The sequence below is a fragment of the Nerophis ophidion genome, linkage group LG08 (genome assembly GCF_033978795.1).
Source record: "Nerophis ophidion isolate RoL-2023_Sa linkage group LG08, RoL_Noph_v1.0, whole genome shotgun sequence".
NCBI lineage: Eukaryota > Metazoa > Chordata > Actinopteri > Syngnathiformes > Syngnathidae > Nerophis > Nerophis ophidion.
Genome location: NC_084618.1, coordinates 26,676,812 through 26,697,016, shown reverse-complemented (window position 1 = coordinate 26,697,016; position 20,205 = coordinate 26,676,812). Strand labels below are relative to the sequence as shown.

General features: G+C 38.9%; 1 protein-coding gene across 2 annotated transcripts; it reads right to left on the bottom strand.

The window, feature by feature from the left end:
* Positions 1–18,956, bottom strand: cdk5rap3 (CDK5 regulatory subunit associated protein 3). Of its 2 annotated transcripts, XM_061908128.1 has the most exons (14): positions 18,818–18,956; positions 18,594–18,639; positions 13,269–13,400; positions 13,062–13,162; positions 12,938–12,986; positions 10,329–10,507; positions 10,110–10,246; positions 9,896–10,040; positions 5,272–5,367; positions 5,113–5,194; positions 4,957–5,045; positions 1,916–2,121; positions 169–340; positions 1–104 (listed from the first exon to the last, which is right to left on the bottom strand). In XM_061908128.1, the coding sequence occupies exons 1-14, from the start codon at positions 18,821–18,823 to the stop codon at positions 39–41; spliced, it is 1,506 nt and encodes a 501-aa protein (XP_061764112.1). In that variant the 5' UTR covers positions 18,824–18,956; the 3' UTR covers positions 1–38. The 2 variants fall into 2 exon arrangements, with proteins under 2 accessions (XP_061764112.1, XP_061764113.1); XM_061908129.1 differs by lacking the exons at positions 4,957–5,045; positions 5,113–5,194; positions 5,272–5,367.
* Positions 18,957–20,205: the final 1,249 nt, after the last annotated feature.

The window sequence follows — 20,205 nt, the reverse complement described above, 5'->3', positions numbered from 1 at the left end:
TGAAATAAAATCTTTATTACTAATATTTGTTGAGGTGTTTAAATGTTGACGCCCATCAGGTTGACAGGTCGGTTGTTGTAGCGTTTGGAAATGTCACCTTCAATCTGTGGTTGGAACACAGATGAGAATGATTGAAGTGCTAAAAGGAAGATGATGTCGTTTCATTACCAGTTTCTTCAGCTCCAGTGTGCGAGCAGCCAGCAGGTCCACTCGAGGCTCCAGTCTGGACTGTTCCTCTAGCGCCCCCTGCCTCCTCTCCACCATGCTGGCAGCCTTCAGCTCCAGAACTTCGGCCTGCTTCATCTTCTGCCGCAGCATCTCAGCCACACGCTCCACGTAGCTGCAACGTCACAAGCCGCCAAATATGCCCTCAAAACACTGACAAAATCCGTAAGCATTAAAAAAAAACAAAAAAATGTTTGTGCGTTGTTAACAATTCAACGCCAACAGTTCCCTAAAATAAAAAGAGAAACGCAAAGTACACACAAACGAGAGTCGGCGGACACAAACGAGAGTCGGCGGATACAAACAAGAGTCGTGGGACACAAACAAGAGTCGGTGGACACAAACGAGAGTCAGTGAAGCACAAACAAGGGTCGGCGGACACAAACAAGAGTCGGCGGACACAAACAAGAGTCGTCAGACACAAACGAGAGTCAGAGCGGGAACAAACAAAAGTCAGCGGGCACAAACGAGAGTCAGAGCGGGCAAAAAACAAGAGTCAGAGCGGGAACAAACAAGAGTCAGAGCGGGAACAAACAAGAGTCAGAGCGGGAACAAACGAGTCAGAGCAGGAACAAACGAGAGTCAGCAGGCAGGCACAAACGAGAGTCAGAGCGGACACAAACGAGAGTCGTCAGACACAAACAAGAGTCAGAGCAGGCACAAACAAGAGTCGGAGCGGACACAAACAAGAGTCGTCAGGAAACAAACGAGAGTTGGCGGACAGTGGGACACAAATGAGAGTCGTCGGACACAAACAACAGTCAGAGCGGACACAAACGAGAGTCGTCAGACACAAACAAGAGTTGGAGCGGACACAAACAAGAGTCGGCGGACACAAACGAGAGTCGGCAGGAAACAAACGAGAGTTGGCGGACAGTGGGACACAAATGAGAGTTGTCGGACACAAACAACAGTCAGAGCGAACACAAACGAGAGTCCGAGCGGGCACAAACAAGAGTCGGCGGACACAAACAAGAGTCAGCGGACACAAACGAGAGTTGGCGGACAGTGGGACACAAATGAGAGTTGTCGGACACAAACAACAGTCAGAGCGGACACAAACGAGAGTCATCAGACACAAACAAGAGTCGGAGCGGACACAAACAAGAGTCGGCGGACACAAACGAGAGTCGGCGGACACAACCGAGAGTCGGCAGACACAAACGAGAGTTGGCGGACAGTGGGACACAAATGAGAGTTGTCGGACACAAACAACAGTCAGAGCGGACACAAACGAGAGTCATCAGACACAAACAAGAGTCGGAGCGGATACAAACAAGAGTCGGAGCGGACACAAACAAGAGTCGGCGGACACAAACGAGAGTTGGAGCGGACACAAACGAGAGTTGGAGCGGACACAAACGAGAGTTGGAGCGGACACAAACAAGAGTCGGCGGACACAAACGAGAGTTGGCGGACAGTGGGACACAAATGAGAGTCGTCGGACACAAACAACCGTCAGAGCGGACACAAACGAGAGTCTGAGCGGGCACAAACAAGATTCAGCGGACACAAACAAGAGTCAGAGCGGACACAAACAAGAGTCAGAGCGGACACAAACGAGAGTCGTCGGACACAAATGAGAGTCGGAGCGGACACAAACGAGAGTCGGAGCGGACACAAACGAGAGTCGGAGCGGACACAAACGAGAGTCATCGGACACAAACAAAGGTGGTGGTGGGCGTGGTACCGTGGCGAGGCGAGGATCATGAAGAAGTGCTGCATCCTCATTGTGGTGAGTGGTTCTAACAGGTGGCACACCTGTGTCAGCATCCTGTGCAGTTGCTCGCTGCTCTGACCTTGAATGATGGCGGGCGCAGACTGGAACTGACTCATGGCCACCACGTCGCTCTCCTGTCCCATCTCAGCCATGCGCTGACTCAGGAAGGCCTCCAGCTGCAAAAGACACTTTTTGATCAGCCGAGCAGTTGAAGAGATCTGCAAAGAGTTCAAGTCTACGTTTTCACGCGGACGCTTACAGAGCGCTAACTTTGCATTTGATGTGGGACCTACAGCTGCACCTGTACCTAACACTTCTATGCACATTAGCCCCAGGTGCTGTTAGCCAACGGCAGCTCTTTAGCCAGCTAACATAAGTCATCACTGAATATATACCGTATTTCCTTGAATAGCCGCCGGGCATGTAATATGCGCCTGCCTTGAATTACTGCCGGGTCAAACTCGCTCCCCAAATTTATTAGCGCATGCTTACTTTTACCGCCGGGTCAAATTCGTGACTTCACGAGTGACGCTTCCCCTGTCGTCATTTTCAAAATGGCGGAGGGTTTTTCCGGTTTTTTTTTTTGCTTTTACTATGTGTAAACCAGGGGTCTTGTTCCACAGCCATACAGATCACACTGACGGTTGTGATATAAAAAACTTTAACACTCTTACTATGTGCCACACTCTGTGAACCCACACCAAACACATTTCGGGAGAACATCGGCTCTGTAACACATAAACGCAACATAAGAATTACCCACAATGCAATGCATCCATGACTACTACTGCTTATATTATACACCCCGCTAGGACCAAACCCCCCCCCCCCCCCTCCGTGTGTCGGTTGTGGTGGGCGGGGTTGGGGGCGCGTGTATAATATAGCCAAGAGTCATGGATGGATGGAATTGTGGGTGATTCTTATGTTGCGTTTATAATGTGTTACAGAGCCGATGTTCTCCAGAAATGTGTTTGGTGTGGGTTCACAGAGTGTGGCACATATTAGTAAGAGTGTTAAAATTGTTTATAACACAACCATCAGTGTAAAAGGTACGGCTGTTGACCAAGTATGCATTGCAATCTCGTATGAGAAGCAGCGAAACGCATGCATCCGGCCGGCACGCAGATAGCGTTGTGTAAAGGAGGCCGCGATGACATGTTGTAGAGCAGTGGTCCCCAACCACAGGGCCACAGCAGAATATTATTTTATTAGTTTTTTTAATCACACGCAATTTTTTACTGCATGTCATTGGTAAGCGCAGGGGTGAGAAGAGGTTTTAAAATTATTAGCGCCTGCTTACTTTTACCGCAAGCCTTGAATAAGCACAGGAGTGAGAAGACGTTTTGAATTAATTAGCGCCCCGGCGGCAATTAAAGGAAATACGGTATTTAATCATACCAGCATGACTGTCAATTATTATTTACTTCTCATGGACTGTTTTTGTGTACGTGTATGCGTGTACCTGTGTATGTGTGTACAAGTGTACATGTATGTGTGTACAAGTGTACATGTATGCGTGTGCAAGTGTATGTGTGTACCTCTGTACAAGTGTACATGTATGCGTGTACGTGTGTACATGGGTAGAATTTGTACTTGTGAACATGGGTACAATTGTACTTGTGTACATGTACGCGTGTACAAGTGTACATGTACAAGTGTACATGTATGCGTGTACAAGTGTACATGTATGCATGTACGCGTATACAAGTGTACATGTACGCGTGTACAAGTGTACATGTATGCATGCACATATGTTTGGAATTGTACTTGTGTACAAGTGTACATGTATGTGTGTACAAGTGTACATGTATGTGTGTACAAGTGTACATGTATGCGTGTGCAAGTGTATGTGTGTACCTCTGTACAAGTGTACATGTATGCGTGTGCAAGTGTATGTGTGTACCTCTGTACAAGTGTACATGTATGCGTGTACGTGTGTACATGGGTAGAATTTGTACTTGTGAACATGGGTACAATTGTACTTGTGAACATGGGTACAATTGTACTTGTGTACATGTACAAGTGTACATGTACGCGTGTACAAGTGTACATGTACGCGTATACAAGTGTACATGTACGCGTGTACAAGTGTACATGTACGCGTGTACAAGTGTACATATATGTGTTCACATGTGTACATGTATGCATGCATATATGTACGTGTATATGTGTGGAATTGTACTTGTGTACAAGTGTACATGTAAGCGTGTACGTGTATACAAGTGTACATGTACGTGTGTAGATGTACAAGTATGCGTGTACAAGTGTACAAGTGTACATGTACGCGTGTACAAGTGTACATGTATGCGTGTACAAGTGTACATGTACGCGTGTACAAGTGTACATGTGCGCATGTACAAGTGTACATGTATGCGTGTACAAGTGTACATGTACGCATGTACAAGTGTACATGTACGTGTGTACATGTACGCGTGTACGTGTATACAAGTGTACATGTATGCGTGTATGTGTATACAAGTGTACTTGTATGCGTGTACAAGTGTACCCCAGTGGGACATTGATGTCCCACTGGGGTGAGTTTTTCCTTGTCCTTATGTGGGCTCTGTACCGTGGATGTTGTTGTGGCTTGGGGCAGCCCTTTGAGACACTTGTGATTTAGGGCTATATAAATAAACATTGATTGATTGAGGTAGGAGCATGATAACATGAATGTGCAGTAAATGAGTGTCTCCATGGTGATGCCCCGTATTGTACATGCAAAATCCCTCATTTAAATTAGGCGGTCTGCACCACTTTACAAATACACACGCAGTCTTAGTAAATCACACGCAACGCGTCTACTATTAACGGTTTGGATCTTGGTAATTAAGACTTTTTACGCTTCAGACATTGAACTCTTGTGTCTGCTTTCATTTTCATGATGATGTGACAGGAAACTTTAACTTTAGCTTGTGGAGCGGCTATACACTGTGTATGGAGAGAGACAGTGCTTGCCGCTTGTCAGCCGGGGGACTGAAATGGGCACCTTTTTACGTGAAATAAATATGTACCTCCATGAGCTCATCAATGAACTGTCCTCGGGACTGAGCGTTCTCCAGGATACTCAAAGCATCCTGGCCTCTGGCCACACCTTCAGGACCTGCCATGGAGTACTTGCTTTTTTAGCCAACATAATATTCATTCCCATATTTGCAGTATCGACTTACAGTCCGTGCCCGCTTGGACTACTTCGATTCCAACGGGGCCGACGTCGGCGTCGCCCCAGTCATTGTCGCCGCCGCCATCTTGCTGATGGCCGACAGGAAGAAACGTAAAGATGATGAAGAACGTTGTGATGAATCGTTAGCGTCATGAGAGGCTCAGACCTCAGAGTTGGGTTGCAGACTTATCCCCCAATCGATCTCGTCCTCCATCGTTGCTCCACACTTGGCTTCCTCAGTGCCAAAGTCTCCCCAATCGATCTGCACGACGACGACCACAACACTCAAACACAATCTTTCTATATTTACAATATTTATTATCATCAACATCAATCAATCAATCAATCAATGTTTGCTTATATAGCCCTAAATCACTAGTGTCTCAAAGGGCTGCACAAACCACAATACAAACCACTACGACATCCTCGGTAGGCCCACATAAGGGCAAGGAAAACTCACACCCAGTGGGACGTCGGTGACAATGATGACAATGAGAACCTTGGAGAGGAGGAAAGCAATGGATGTCGAGCGGGTCTAACATGATACTGTGAAAGTTCAATCCATAATGGATCCAACACAGTCGCAAGAGTCCATTCCAAAGCGGATCATCACTATTTATTATCATCAACATCATCCATCCATCCATTTTCTACCGCTTATTCCCTGTTGGGGTCGCGGGGGGCGCTGATGCCTATCTCAGCTACAATCTGACGGAAGGCGGTGTACACCATGGACAAGTCGCCACCTTATCGCAGGGCCAACACAGATAGACAGACAACATTCACACACACATTCACACATTAGGGCCAAGTGTTGCCAATCAACCTATCCCCAGGTGTATGTTTTTCAACATCATCACTATTTATTATTATCATCATCATCATCACTACTATGTATTAGCATCAATACTAATTATTATCATCATCACTGCTATTTATTATAACACCATCACTATTTATTATCATCATCGCTATTTATTATCATCATCACTATTTATAATCATCACCACTAATTATTATCATCATCACTATTTATTATTATACCATCACTGCTATTTATTATCATCACTATTTATCATTATCATCATCACTACTATTTATTATCATCCTCACTATTTACTATTATCGTCACTAGTACTTCTTATTTTCATCATCACTAATATTCATTATTAACCCATCACTACTATTTATTATAATCATTATTTATTATTATCATCATATATTTTTTTATTATCATAATCACTATTTATTACTTTCATCATCACTACTATTTATTATTATGCCATCACTACTATTTATTATTACGCCATCACTACTATTTATTATCATCATCATCATCGTCACTATTATCATCATCATCACTAATTATCGTCAACACTATTATCATCATCACTACTATTTGTTATTACGCCATAACTATTTATAATCATCACTATATATTATGATCATCATCACTATATATTATTACGCCATCACTACAATTTATAATCATCACTAGATATCATGACCATCATTACTATTTATTATCATCATTATTTATTATTGACATGATTACTACTATTTATCATCATCATCATAACTACTATTTACAATTTATATTGTCATCCTCACAACTTATTATCACAATTACTACTATTTATTGTAATAATAATCATCAACATCTCTACTGTTTATCATTATCATCATTAATTGTTACTGTCATCACAAGTATTTAACACCATCATCATCACTACTATTGATTATTATCATCATTATTTATTATTGACATAATTACTACTATTTATCATCATCATCATAACTACTATTTACTATTTATATTGTCATCCTCACAACTTATTATCACAATTACTACTATTTATTGTAATAATAATCATCATCAACATCTCTACTGTTTATCATTATAATCACTAATTGTTACTGTCATCACTAGTATTTAACACCATCATCATCACTACTATTGATTATTATCATCATTATTCATCACTACTATTTATTATAATTATCGCTAATATGTATTATCTTCGTTATCACTATTTAATATCATTACCACTACTATCTATCAACATCATCATCACTACTGTTTGTCATCATCATCATTCATCACTACCACTTATTATAATAATCATTAATATGTATCATCATCATGGTACACAGTAAATGGATTATACTTGAATAGCACTTTTCTTCCTTCAAGGTACTCAGACAACTTTCAAACTATTTCCACATTCACACACACACATTCACACACTGACGGCTGGAGCTGCAATGCAAGGTCCTAACCACAACCAATCAGAGCAAGAGTAAAAAGTGTCTTGCTTAAAGACACAACGGACGTGACTAGGATGGTGGAAGTCGGTAGTCGAACTAGGAACCCTCAGGGTGCTGGCAAACTCATCACCATTTTCACTATTCGATCATCATCATCAATACTATCTATTATCGCTATTTATTATTGTCATCATCACTAATATTCATCATCATCATCATCACTACTCTTTATTATTATCACATTGCTATTATTTATAATCATCATTGCTACTATTTATGATGATCGTCATTATTATTATTATCATCACTACTAGTTGTCATCATCACTACTATTTATCATCATCAGGACTACTATGTTTTATCATCATCACTTCCATTTATTATCATCACTACTATTTATTATTACCTTCACTATTATCACCATCACTACTATATATTATTATTATAATCATCACTACTATTTATTATCATCATCACTTCTATTTATTATTATCACCGTCACTACTATTTATTATTATTTTAATCATCATCACTCCTATTTATTATTATTATCATCATCCCTATTATCATCATCACTCAAATTTATTATTACTATTATTATAATCACTATTATTTATCATTATCATCACTAATACTCATTATTATCATCACTACTATGTACTATCATCATCATAATTATTAATCCCTACTATTTAATTTCATCATCACTATTTCCATCCATCCATTTCCTACCGCTTATTCCCTTTGGGGTTGCGGGGGGCGCTGGTGCCTATACCAGCTACATCATCAATATAATGTATCATCAACATCAATCACTACAATTTATTATAATCATCCTCCTTATTTATCATCATCACTACTATTTGTTATCACCCTCCTTATTTACAAACCCTGTTTCCACATGAGTAGGGAAATTGTGTTAGATGTAAATATAAATGGAATACAATGATTTACAAATAATTTTCAACCCATATTCAGTTGAATATGCTACAAAGACAACATATTTGATGTTCAAACTGATAAACATTTTTTTTTTTTTGCAAATAATCATTACCTTTAGAATTAGATGCCAGAAACATGTGACGAAGAAGTTGGGAAAGGTGGCAATAAATACTGGTAAAGTTGAGGTATGCTCATCAAACACTTATGTGGAACATCCCACAGGTGTGCAGGCTAATTGGGAACAGTTGGGTGCCATGATTGGGTATAAAAGCAGCTTCCATGAAATGCTAAGTAATTCACAAACAAGGATGGGGCGAGGGTCACCACTTTGTAAGCAAATTGTCGAACAGTTTTAGAACAACATTTCTAACATAGCTATTGCAAGGAATTTAGGGATTTTACCATCTAAGGTCCATAAAATCCTCAAAAAGTTAAGAGAATCTGGAGAAATCAGTGCACGTAAGCGATGATATTACGGACCTTTGATCCCTCAGGCGGTACTGCATCAAAAACCGACATTTGTGTGTAAAGGATATCACATGGGTTCAGGAACACTTCATAAAACCACTGTCAGTAACTACAGTTGGTCGCTACATCTGTAAGTGCAAGTTAAAACTCTACTATTCAAAGCAAAACCCATTTATCAACAATATCCTGAAACGCCGCCGGCTTGGCTGGGCCCGAGCTCACCTAAGATGGACTGATGCAAAGTGGAAAGGTGTTCTGTGGTCTGACGAGTCCACATTTCAAATTATATTTGGAAACAGAGGACGTGGTGTCCTCCAGAACAAAGAGGAAAATAACCATTCGGATTGTTATAGGCGCAAAGTTCAAAAGCCAGCATCTGTGATGGTATGGGGGTGTATTAGTGCCCAAGGCATGGGTAACTTACACATCTGTGAAGGCAACATTAATGCTGAATGCTGAAATGTCCATACAGGTTTTGGAGCAACATATGTTGTCATCCAAGCAACGTTATCATGGACGCCTCTGCTTATTTCAGCAAGACAAGTGTTACAACAGCGTGGCTTCGTTAAAAAAAAAAAGAGTGCGGGTACTTTCCTGGCCCGCCTGAAGTCCAGACATGTCTCCCATCGAAAATGTGTGGCGTATTATGAAGCGTAAAATACGACAGCGAAGACCCCGGACTGTTGAACGACTGAAGCTCTACATAAAACAAGAATGGGAAAGAACTTCCATTTCAAAGCTTCAACAATTAGTTTCCTCAGTTCCCAAACGTTTGAGTGTTGTTAAAAGAAAAAGTGATGTAAAACAGTGGTGAACATGCCCTTTCCCAACTACTTGGGCATGTGTTGCAGCCATGAAATTCTAAGTTAATTATTATTTGTAAAAAAAATTAAGTTTATGAGTTTGAACATCAAATATCTTGTCTTTGTAGTGCATTCAACTGAATATGGGTTGAAAAGGATTTGCAAATCATTGTATTCCATTTATACTTACATCTAACACGTGGAAAAGGGGGTTGTATAATTATCACTAATATTTATTATTATAATGAATAATAGTTATTATAATCATCCTCATCACTATTATTTATCATCATCATCATCATCACTGACCGCATCCTCAGCGAGCGCTTCAGGAGGCGTGTCCTCCACGTGCGGCCTCTCCACCACGGTGGGGGCGGTACCAGTCCTCCACTCGTAGAAGGTGGCATTCCCTCTCCTTTGGACGAAGGTGCACATGGGCAGAACCGGTTCCGACCTGCCGGCGAAGGCCGGTTGTAAAAAAGGGAGCCAGCCGCTGCGTGAGGAAGACGAGCGGGGCACTCACCACTCGCACACAAAGTTGGTGAAGGAGGTGTAAAGTTGGATTTTATCCTCCAACATGGCGGCATCCTGTCCAACCTTGTCGAGAACATCTGGTAGATCTTTGAGCAGAGCCTGCAGCTCGCGAGGAACATTGTCCCCCTGGAGCGGGACCACACGTCAGCGACATCCTTTCAGGTCATGTGTCATCCTTGCAGGTCATGTGACAGGTCAACACGCTCACCTTGATGCCGTACTGCTTGCATGTGGCGTAGTAACGTTCCCGCAGGTCGGCAGCAGATCTTTGACACTCCACTTCCCGCCGGCTCATCTCCTGCTGGAGCAGCTTGGCTTTGGCCAGCTGCTTCCTCATAGCAGGACCTTCGTAGTTCACGTTCCGACTCAGCAAGCTGGCCACCTCGGCTGAAACACCAGAGAAAAGATCATTTATTGACAATATCAGATACTATTAGGACATGCTGACGGGCTGTTCGAAAATGATCCGACTCTTTTAATTCAACAACGGGAGCCAAATCTTTCAAGCGGAAACGTATATTTCTCGTAATTTGTTCCATTAATAGCTGCTTGAAAGATCAGTCAAACAAAGAGTGCCATTTGTGTTGACACTAAGCTGCAGAGGGAAGCAGGCAGAGAGAGTTGCTATATAAATAGAGACTAAACACTGGAAAGATGATAAAACATGAGAAGCAGGAAACTAAACAGACTATAAAAAACGTACAACACATATTTTATGGTTTATTATTTGGTTGGTGTTGTGTTGTTTTTCCCCACAAATAAGTCACACAATCAGATCTTTGTTTTTGTTTGCCTACCTTTAATTAATCTGTTATGGTGTAATCTTTTTTACAATTATTTTGTTTAGTTTATAATTGTAATATTTGAATGACAATAAATTAATGTGTTGTGGCAGTTGTGGATGTCACCAATGTGGCGGTTTGAGGAAATGCTCGACTGCTTTTCCAAACATCTTTAATGGCGAACTTAAAGCTTAAAGGCCTACTGAAATGAGATTTTCTTATTTAAACGGGGATAGCAGGTCCATTCTATGTGTCATACTTGATCATTTCGCGATATTGCCATATTTTTGCTGAAAGGATTTAGTAGAGAACATCCACGATAAAGTTCGCAACTTTTGGTCGCTAATAAAAAAGCCTTGCCTGTACCGGAAGTAGCAGACGATGTGCGAGTGACGCCACGGGTTGTAGGGCTCCTCACATTGTTTACAATCATAGCCACCAGCAGCTAGAGCGATTCGGACCGAAAAAGCGACAATTTCCCCATTAATTTGAGCGAGGATGAAAGATTTGTGGATGAGGATGAGGATAATGAGAGTGAAGGCCTAGAAAAAAAAAAGAAAAAAAAGGCGAGGGCAGTGAGAGCGATTCAGATATTATTAGACACATTTAATAGGATAATTATGGAAAATCCCTTATCTGCTTATTGTGTTACTAGTGTTTTAGTGAGATTATATAGTACCTGAAAGTCGGAGGGCTGTGGCCACGGGTGTGTCGATCGCCAGTCTCTCTGAGGGAAGCCACGCAGCAGCAGCAGGACGCAAGCTCCGCTGATGTCTCCGGTAAGAGACAACTTATTACCACAATTTTCTCACCAAAACCTGCCGGTTGACATGTGGTCGGGATCCATGTTCGCTTGACCGCTCTGTTCCATAGTAAAGCTTCACCTTCAGGAATTTTAAACGAGGAAACACCGGCTTTGTTTGTCTCGCTAAAGGCAGCTGCAGTGCACCGCTACCCACCTCCATCTTTCTACTTTGACTTCTCCATTATTAATTGAAGAAATTGCAAAAGATTCAGCAAAACAGATGTCCAGAATACTGTGTAATTATGCTATTAAAGCAGATTACTTATTGCTTGGATCGGGCTTGAAAAAAATGTCCGCTACAACCCGAGACGTCAAACACACGCGTCATCATTCCGCGACGTTTTCAACAGGATACCTGGCGGGAAATTTCAAATTGCAATTTAGTAAACTAAAAAGGCCATATTGGCATGTGTTGCAATGTTAATATTTCATCATTGATATATAAAATCAGACTGCGAGGTGGGTAGTAGTGGGTTTCAGTAGGCCTTTAAAGCTTAATGGCTTTGTAAAAACACTGAGACAAGGTCTAAGTTCATTGTGTTCTTCAGGGTGTTTTTGACATCTTTCCTCAGAATTTTCATCTATTAGTTGCAATATGTTCATTTTAAGAATTTGATTCTTCTATTTTTGGCCAAACTAAAACAAACAAAAAAAAATGTTGGAGTTGTCCTTATTTTTTTATTATTTTGCCATGATTTTATCGGTCCGGCCCGCGTGGGTATAGATTTTCCGCCATGCGGCCCCTGAGCTCCAATGAGTTCGACACCCCTAATCTACCTGAAGGAACCCAGAATTTTTTTTATTTGTTGACGATATTTCAGAAACCTTACAATCCATAAATTGTAATAAAATTGAGCAAATGAGTTGTTGTGATGTAGAGAATTGTCATTTTACCACCAATTTTCCAAGGAAATTACCATATTTCAAAAAACAAATGTTGATGCCCCTCTTATACACACGTAATAAAGGTTTTCGATCTTTTTGCTGCTAAATTCAACACATTAGCGGAGCATAAAACAATAAGTTTCCTAAAAAATAATGTTAAAAAACAACTTAAAGTCCTGTCCAGTTGACGTATAATTTTTGTTTAAATAAATCACTTTTACTGCAAATGAATATCGCCTTAAACTATCGCTTATCTGCCTACTTTTAATCGGTATTGGCCATGAAAAAACGTATCTGCGGATCTCCAGCAGAATCTAACCTTCTTAAGCATAAAAAAGGATTTACCTAAATAGATGTTTTCTGCCTCATACAGCGACACAATCTCCTGCCAGTCCTACAACGACACAAAGATCATCACTAAGCTTTTACAAAACGCTTCTCAGGGGATGATGACGAGGCCTCGTCCCACCTTCATCCTCTGGGAGGAATATCTGCCAAAAATGTTCTTGGAAGAAGCTTCCGTGCCCTTCAGGATCTCCACGATTCTCAAACAGTGGAAGTAGTGGATGTCTGCAACGCACAAAGGCAAAGTGTTCCTCAGCAGTGCAATTAAAGCTGCAGAACACAAAGCGTGAAAGTAATAACGTGGCGTATTAGACAAGGAGGAAACCCCTACAAGATCCTGAGAGGAGCTGCTTGATCTCCTCGCTCTCCGGCATGTCCTGCATGGCCGCGTTGATCTTCTCCCGGATCACTTTCACGTCATTCTGCCACTTGAGGTTACAGTGACGTCGATCTACCAGCCAGTCTGTACACACACACGCACACACAGAACATTACTATTATTATTGTCAGGTTCAAACACTGATGACATTTATTAAACAGACAAAGAAGCAAGGAATCAAACAGAGACGAAAGATTGTACGCCTCCTCTTTTATATGAGTACATGGCAAGAGATGTTTCTAAAGGAAGGGGGTCGTAAACAGACGCTGCCTTTGGTTACTGAACAGTTCAAAGAAAAGGTGCCTGGAGGGGAGTCAGGTCCTGCTTCATCTCCGCTTTGTAGATCTCGGGTCAAGGCAAAATCTTCCTGTGAATTACAATACATCAAAGAAACCAACACCTTCATGTCACTTCCCATCCTACACAGTAGAGTTTTACAAGCCTTTTGCTTGGTAGGATCAAAGACAGCTTTTGTCCTCTCGCCGGGATCTCATGGCAACACAAAGTTATGTGATAACTTAGATACAATGATTCTGAGATCTATATATGTATATAAATTATGTTTTTTACTTTCAACCCATTAATCTCGAGATCAACTTCAAATGTATCCATCAATATACCTGTTTTTCTTCGTTTTTGTTTTTTAATGCCCTTTTTGTCCCCCCAAAAAATTATTTTTTTATGGCAGAAAAAATGCAATACTTTCCCCCCCAAAAATTTGAAAGTGGAATATTTGATTTGAGGTAATTTTAGCTTTGAATAAGTCAACAAGTCATGACAACATTGATTGAGCAAGACACAAATTTTATTTTTTTATGTTTATGCTCCTGTTTTATGCTCCTTTTTTGTGGCAAAAACTAAAAATATGCAATATTTTCCCCCCCAAAATATTTCAAAGTGGAACAACTTGTCCATGGTGTACGCCGCCCTCCACCCGAATACAGCTGAGATAGGCTCCAGCAACCCCCATAACCCAAAAAGGGACAAGCGGTAGAAATTGGATGGATGGATATTTGGTGTGAAGTAGTTGGAGCCTTAAATAGTTCAATAATTTATTTTGAGTAATTTTTTTTTAAGGAATTGCAGTTTAAAAATAACAACAACAAAAAAACACTTAAACTAGTCCAACAAGGAGTTTTTTTTTTTTACATTCGACACTTGAATCTGAAAATTAACTTCAGATCTATCCATTCATATAAAGTTCTGTTTTTTTATGTTTGATGCTCTTTTTGTAGTTTAGCTTCAAGGAGGTCAATAATTCAAAAAAACATTGATGTTGATTTATTATTATTTTGTGAGTAATGACAGTTTAAAAAAAAATCTTACTAAAATTCTCAGGATCCAAAAGGACCCCAGTAAAAAGGTTTTTAAAAATAAATTACATATTATTGTTTTTTTCATTTTCAAAACTAAAATCTTTAAATCAACTTCACATCTATCGGTTGATTTTCTGTTTTTATTTTTTTTGTTTTATGCTCTTTTTGTATAAAACAATCAAACCCAGTTTTTTTTATGGCAAAATACGCACTATTTCTCCCCCAAAAATATTTCTAAGCGGAATATTTAATGTGAAGTAACTGGAGCCTTAAATACGTCAATAATTCATAACAATATTTATTTTGAGTCATTATTATTTTTGAGCAGTGGCTGTTTAAAAAATTATAGTACAGGTCCAAAAGGAATTAGTTATAAAAGTGTTAAAAAAATAAATTTTTTTTTACATTCAACACTTGAATCTCAAAATCAACTTCAGATCTATTTGTTTGTTGTAAGTTATTAACAAGGATTTTTTGGGTTTTTTATGCCCTTTTTGTCAAAGAAAACTTTGTTTTTTAAATTGCAAACACACAATATGCAATATTTTTCCACAAAGAATATTTCCAAGTGGAATACTTGGTGTAAATTAATTGGAGCCTTCAATCGGTCAATAATTGATTTTGATTATAATTTTTTAAGCAATGATTATTTAGAAATAATAAATCCTCAGAATCAGAAAGGGCCCCACTTATAAAAAGTGTTAAAATATGTTTTTTATGTATATATAATTAAATTAGCTATATTTTCCAAAATTAAAAGTGGAATATTTTTATGTGAAATAATAGAATTTAAATAGATCAATGATTCATAACAACGTTGATTTTCTTTAACAATGACTGTTTAAAAACAAATCTGACTATATGTCTCGGGGATACAAAAGGACCCCACTCCTTAAAGTGGGGAAAAAAAGTCATACAGAGAAATGGCTTGTTTCTTCAGATCTATCCATCCTTCCATTTCCTACCGCTTGTCCCTTTCGGGGTCGCGGGGGGTGCTGGAGCCTATCTCAGCTACATTCAGGCGGAAGGCGGGGTACACCCTGGACAAGTCGGCACCTCATCACAGGGCCAACACAGATAGACGGACAATATTCACACTCACGTTCACACACTAGGGCCAATATAACGTATTTGTTGGATAGACTTTTGTTCATCCCACAACGGGGACATTATGTTGTTTCAGTGCAGGTTTTTTATATTGCCGTAACACAGGGGTCATCAACGCGGTGCCCACGGGCACCAGGTAGCCCGTAAAGACCAGATGAGTCGACCGCTGGCCTGTTCTAATAATAGCTCAAATAGCAGCACTTACCAGTGAGCTGCCTTTATTTTTTAAATGTTATTTATTTACTAGCAAGCTGGTCTCGCTTTGCTCGATATTTTTAATTCTTAGAGGGACAAACTCAAATAGAATTTGAAAATCCGAGAAAATATTTTAAAGACTTATTCTTCACTTATTTAATTAAATTAATTAATTTTAGACAATTTTAGAGAAAAAAATACAACCTTAAACATGATTTTAGGATTTTTAAACAGATATACCTTTTTACCTTTTAAATTCCTTCCTTTTCTTTCCTGACAATTTAAATCAATGTTCAAGTATTTTTTTTATTTATTGTAAAGAATACTAAATACCCTTTAATTTAATTCTTCATTTTAGCTTCTGTTTTTTCAACGAAGAATATTTGTGAAATATTTCTGCAAACTTATTATGATTAAAATTCAAAAAAATTATTCTGGCAAATCTAGAAAATCTGTAGAATCAAATTTAAATATTATTTCAACGTGGTTTTGAACGTATATAAAACATGTCATCAAAACTCTAAAATTAATCTTAATCAGGAAAAATTACCAATAAAGTTCCCAAAAATATTTTTTTAGTTTTTTCAAAAAGATTCGAATTAGCTAGTTTTTTTCTTAATTTTTTTCGGTTGAATTTTGAATTTTAAAGAGTCGAAACTGAAGATAAACTATGTTTCAAAATGTAGTTTTCATTTTTTTTGTGTGTTTTCTCCTCTTTTAAATCGTTCCATTAAGTGTTTTTTTCATCATTTATTCTCTACAAAAAACCTTCCGTAAAAGGAAAAAAAATGTACGACTGAATGACGGATAGAAAAAACACTTTTTCTATATATATAAATGTATTTATTAAAGGTAAATTGAGCAAATTGGCTATTTCTGGCAATTTATTTAAGTGTGTATCAAACTGGTAGCCCTTCGCATTAATCAGTACCCAAGAAGTAGCTCTTGAAAAACAAAAAATAATTAGTAATAAATTAATGTATTTTGCCTTTGTTGTTTTCTTTAATGTTAGTAAGGACACAGTGTTATGCAGAGGTGTACTTAGAACAATTTTACAGACGAAAAAAACTATTTATATTTTATAGTGGGCGGGGGCGTACAATGTTTCCTTATTACTGGGGGGCGAAACAAAAAATAATTGGGAAGCACCAAACTAAAGCAACAATAATCATACTTACCGTATTTCCTTGAATTGCCGCCGGGCTTATAGTATGCGCCTGCTTTCAATTACGGGTCAAACTCGCTTCGCAAAATAATTAGCGCCTGTTTAGTATTACCGCCTGGTCAAACTCGTGACGTCACGAGTGACACTTCCCCTGTCATCATTTTAAAAATGGAGGAGGTTGATTTCAATAATGTGAAATCGCATAAAGGGAAGACGATTAAGAGCTATTCAGTAGGATTTAAGGTCCAAGCTTACATCACACTCAAATGTTTACTGCATGCCTTTGGTAAGTGCCGGAGTGAGAAGAGGTTTTAAAATAATTAGCGCATGCTTACTTTTACCGCATGCCTTTGGTAAGCGCAGGAGTGAGAAGAGGTTTTAAATTAATTAGCGCCCCAGCGGCAATTCAAGGAAATACGGTAATCGTGATTCCGGCGATAATCGTGATGATTATTATTGCTGTAATCGCCCGGCCACGGACGACACGTTTGTCCTTCGAATCTTTTCCGGAGAACTTTGTGGTCTTTCTCTGCCAGGGCGCAGGGACAACATCCTATCCCAGTGGTTCTCAAATGGGGGTTTGGTACCCCTGGGGGTACTTGAAGGTATGCCAAAGGGTACGTGAGATTTTAAAAAAATATTCTTAAAAAATGTCAATAATTTGAAATCGCATAAAGGGAAGAAGATTAAAATCTATTCAGTAGGATTTAAGGTCCAAGCTACTGAATACCAGTATGCTAAAAACAACACTAAGCAGCTATGTTTTATTAATATACCTGGGGATCCGATGGTCCGACAGACAGGCAGGGCACGCTGGAGCCCGGCCCAAGATGGCGAGCGAGCGGAGAGGAGGAGCGGAAGAGCGACCTGGACTGAGGTTTTATTGGAAAATAAACAAAGTTAAACTGCTCAAGCCATGTCCTTCCTTGGTGGTCCTGGGAACCCGCAAGACGACGGCTTGAGACCGTCACAATACCGTAGCTGCGTCTGTCAAATATGAGTCATTAAATGATGGTGGTAGAGGGCGCTAGTGATCCTTCTTGCGACTACTCGGTTGCAGAAGAAGGGAAATGAGTGACTTGATATGTGCTGGAGGAGGTAATAAAGGAAGTTCTCCATCGAGACAGAATTTTTTTTAAAACTGAAGAAAGATAAGGAAGACTTATATAAACAAGTGATCGATGCTTTTGATCAGAAGGAGTTGGCATGGACTATATTTATAAGTAAAGGTAAGACCATAATAAAGTTTTTTTTAACAAATGTGCTTTTCATGATGGTATCCTTACATCACACTCAAATTTTTACTGCATGCCTTTGGTAAGCGTCCGAGCGAGAAGAGGTTTCAAAATAATTTCCGCATGCTTACTTTTACCGCATGCCTTTGGTAAGCGCAGGTCGTGAGAAGAGGTATTTAATTAATTAGCGCCCCGGCGGCAATTCAAGGAAATACATTAAGTGCAATTTGGTTGCTAGCATGACGTCATATCTGCTTACCTAACAGTTTGCTGGTCTGTATGTCGATTGGAAGTTTCTGTATATCCTGCAAATATGAGAGACGATAATCACTTTTACACAGGACACACACCTGTTACACATACGATATAGATGCACACATGTTATAAGCATGTAAACAAATGGTAGATACACGGCAGCAGCTGTTCAGTTTCGCGTACAAGCGCTTTAAAATCGGTAAGCAAACTTAAAAAATGTATACTTACATCCATGGTTACTTCTTGCACTTCTAAATCCTGTTTGACGGCTTCAATTCATGTTTATTTGAAATAATTTCTGGACGAGTACCGTCATATATCCGGTGTTGACACGTTACGAGAGAGACGGCCAATAGGACAACGCTATGTTGCATTATGAAAATTACTGACTAATCAGAACACGTTTTGCTGAAAACGGCCTCTGATTGGCCAAATATCCTTTATATGAAGTTCACAAGTCTGCCAATAGAGGACAGCATATTATTGTTATTATTGTTCCATTGAACTTGTCATATAGTACAGTGGTTCTCAAATGGGGGTACGTGTACCCCTGGGGGTACTTGAAGGTATGCCAAGGGGTACGTGAATTTTTTTTCAAATATTTTAAAAATAGCAACAATTCAAAAATCCTTATTTATTGAATAATGCTTCAACACAATATGAATGTAAGTTCATAAACTGTGAAAATAAATGCATCAATGCAATATTCAGTGTTGACGGCTGGATTTTTTCTGGACATGTTCCATAAATATTGATGTTAAAGATTAATTTTTTTGTGAAGAAATGTTTAGATTTAAGTTCATGAATCCAGATGGATCTCTATTACAATCCCCAAAGAGGGCACTTTGAGTTGATGATTACTTCTATGTGTAGAAATTTTTATTTATAATTGAATCACTTGTTTATTTTTCAACAAGTTTGTAGTTATTTTTATATCTTTTTTTCCAAATAGTTCAAGAAAGACCACTACAAATGAACAATATTTTGCACTGTTATACAATTTAATCAATCAGAAACTGATGACATAGTGCTGTATTTTACTTCTTTATCTCTTTTTTTCAACCAAAAATGCTTTGCTCTGATTAGGGGGTACTTGAATTAAAAAAAAAATGTTCACAGGGGGTATATCACTGAAAAAAGGTTGAGAACCACTGATATAATACAGTGGTCCCCAATCACCGGGCCGCAGAATAATTTGTTATTAATTTTTTTTTTATTATTAAAAAAAATAAATAAACAAATAATATATATATATTTATTTTTTTATTAAATCAACATAAAAAACACAAGATACACTTACAATTAGTGCACCAACTCAAAAAACCTCCCTTTTTCATGACAAAAAAATAAATAAAAAAAAAGTCAACAAGTCTTGACAACGTTTATTGAGCAAACACACAATACAAATAAAAAATCCCACTAAAAGTTTTTAGGATCCAAAAGAGTCCCACTCAAACAAATATTATAAATAAGTAATATATTATCATTTTTCATTCTCAAACATCTAATCCAAAAATTTACTTCAGACCTATCCGTCGATTAGAAGTTTTTTTTGTGGTTAATGTTTTATGCTCTTTTTGTACAAAACAAACTCTTTTTTATCGCAAAACACAAAT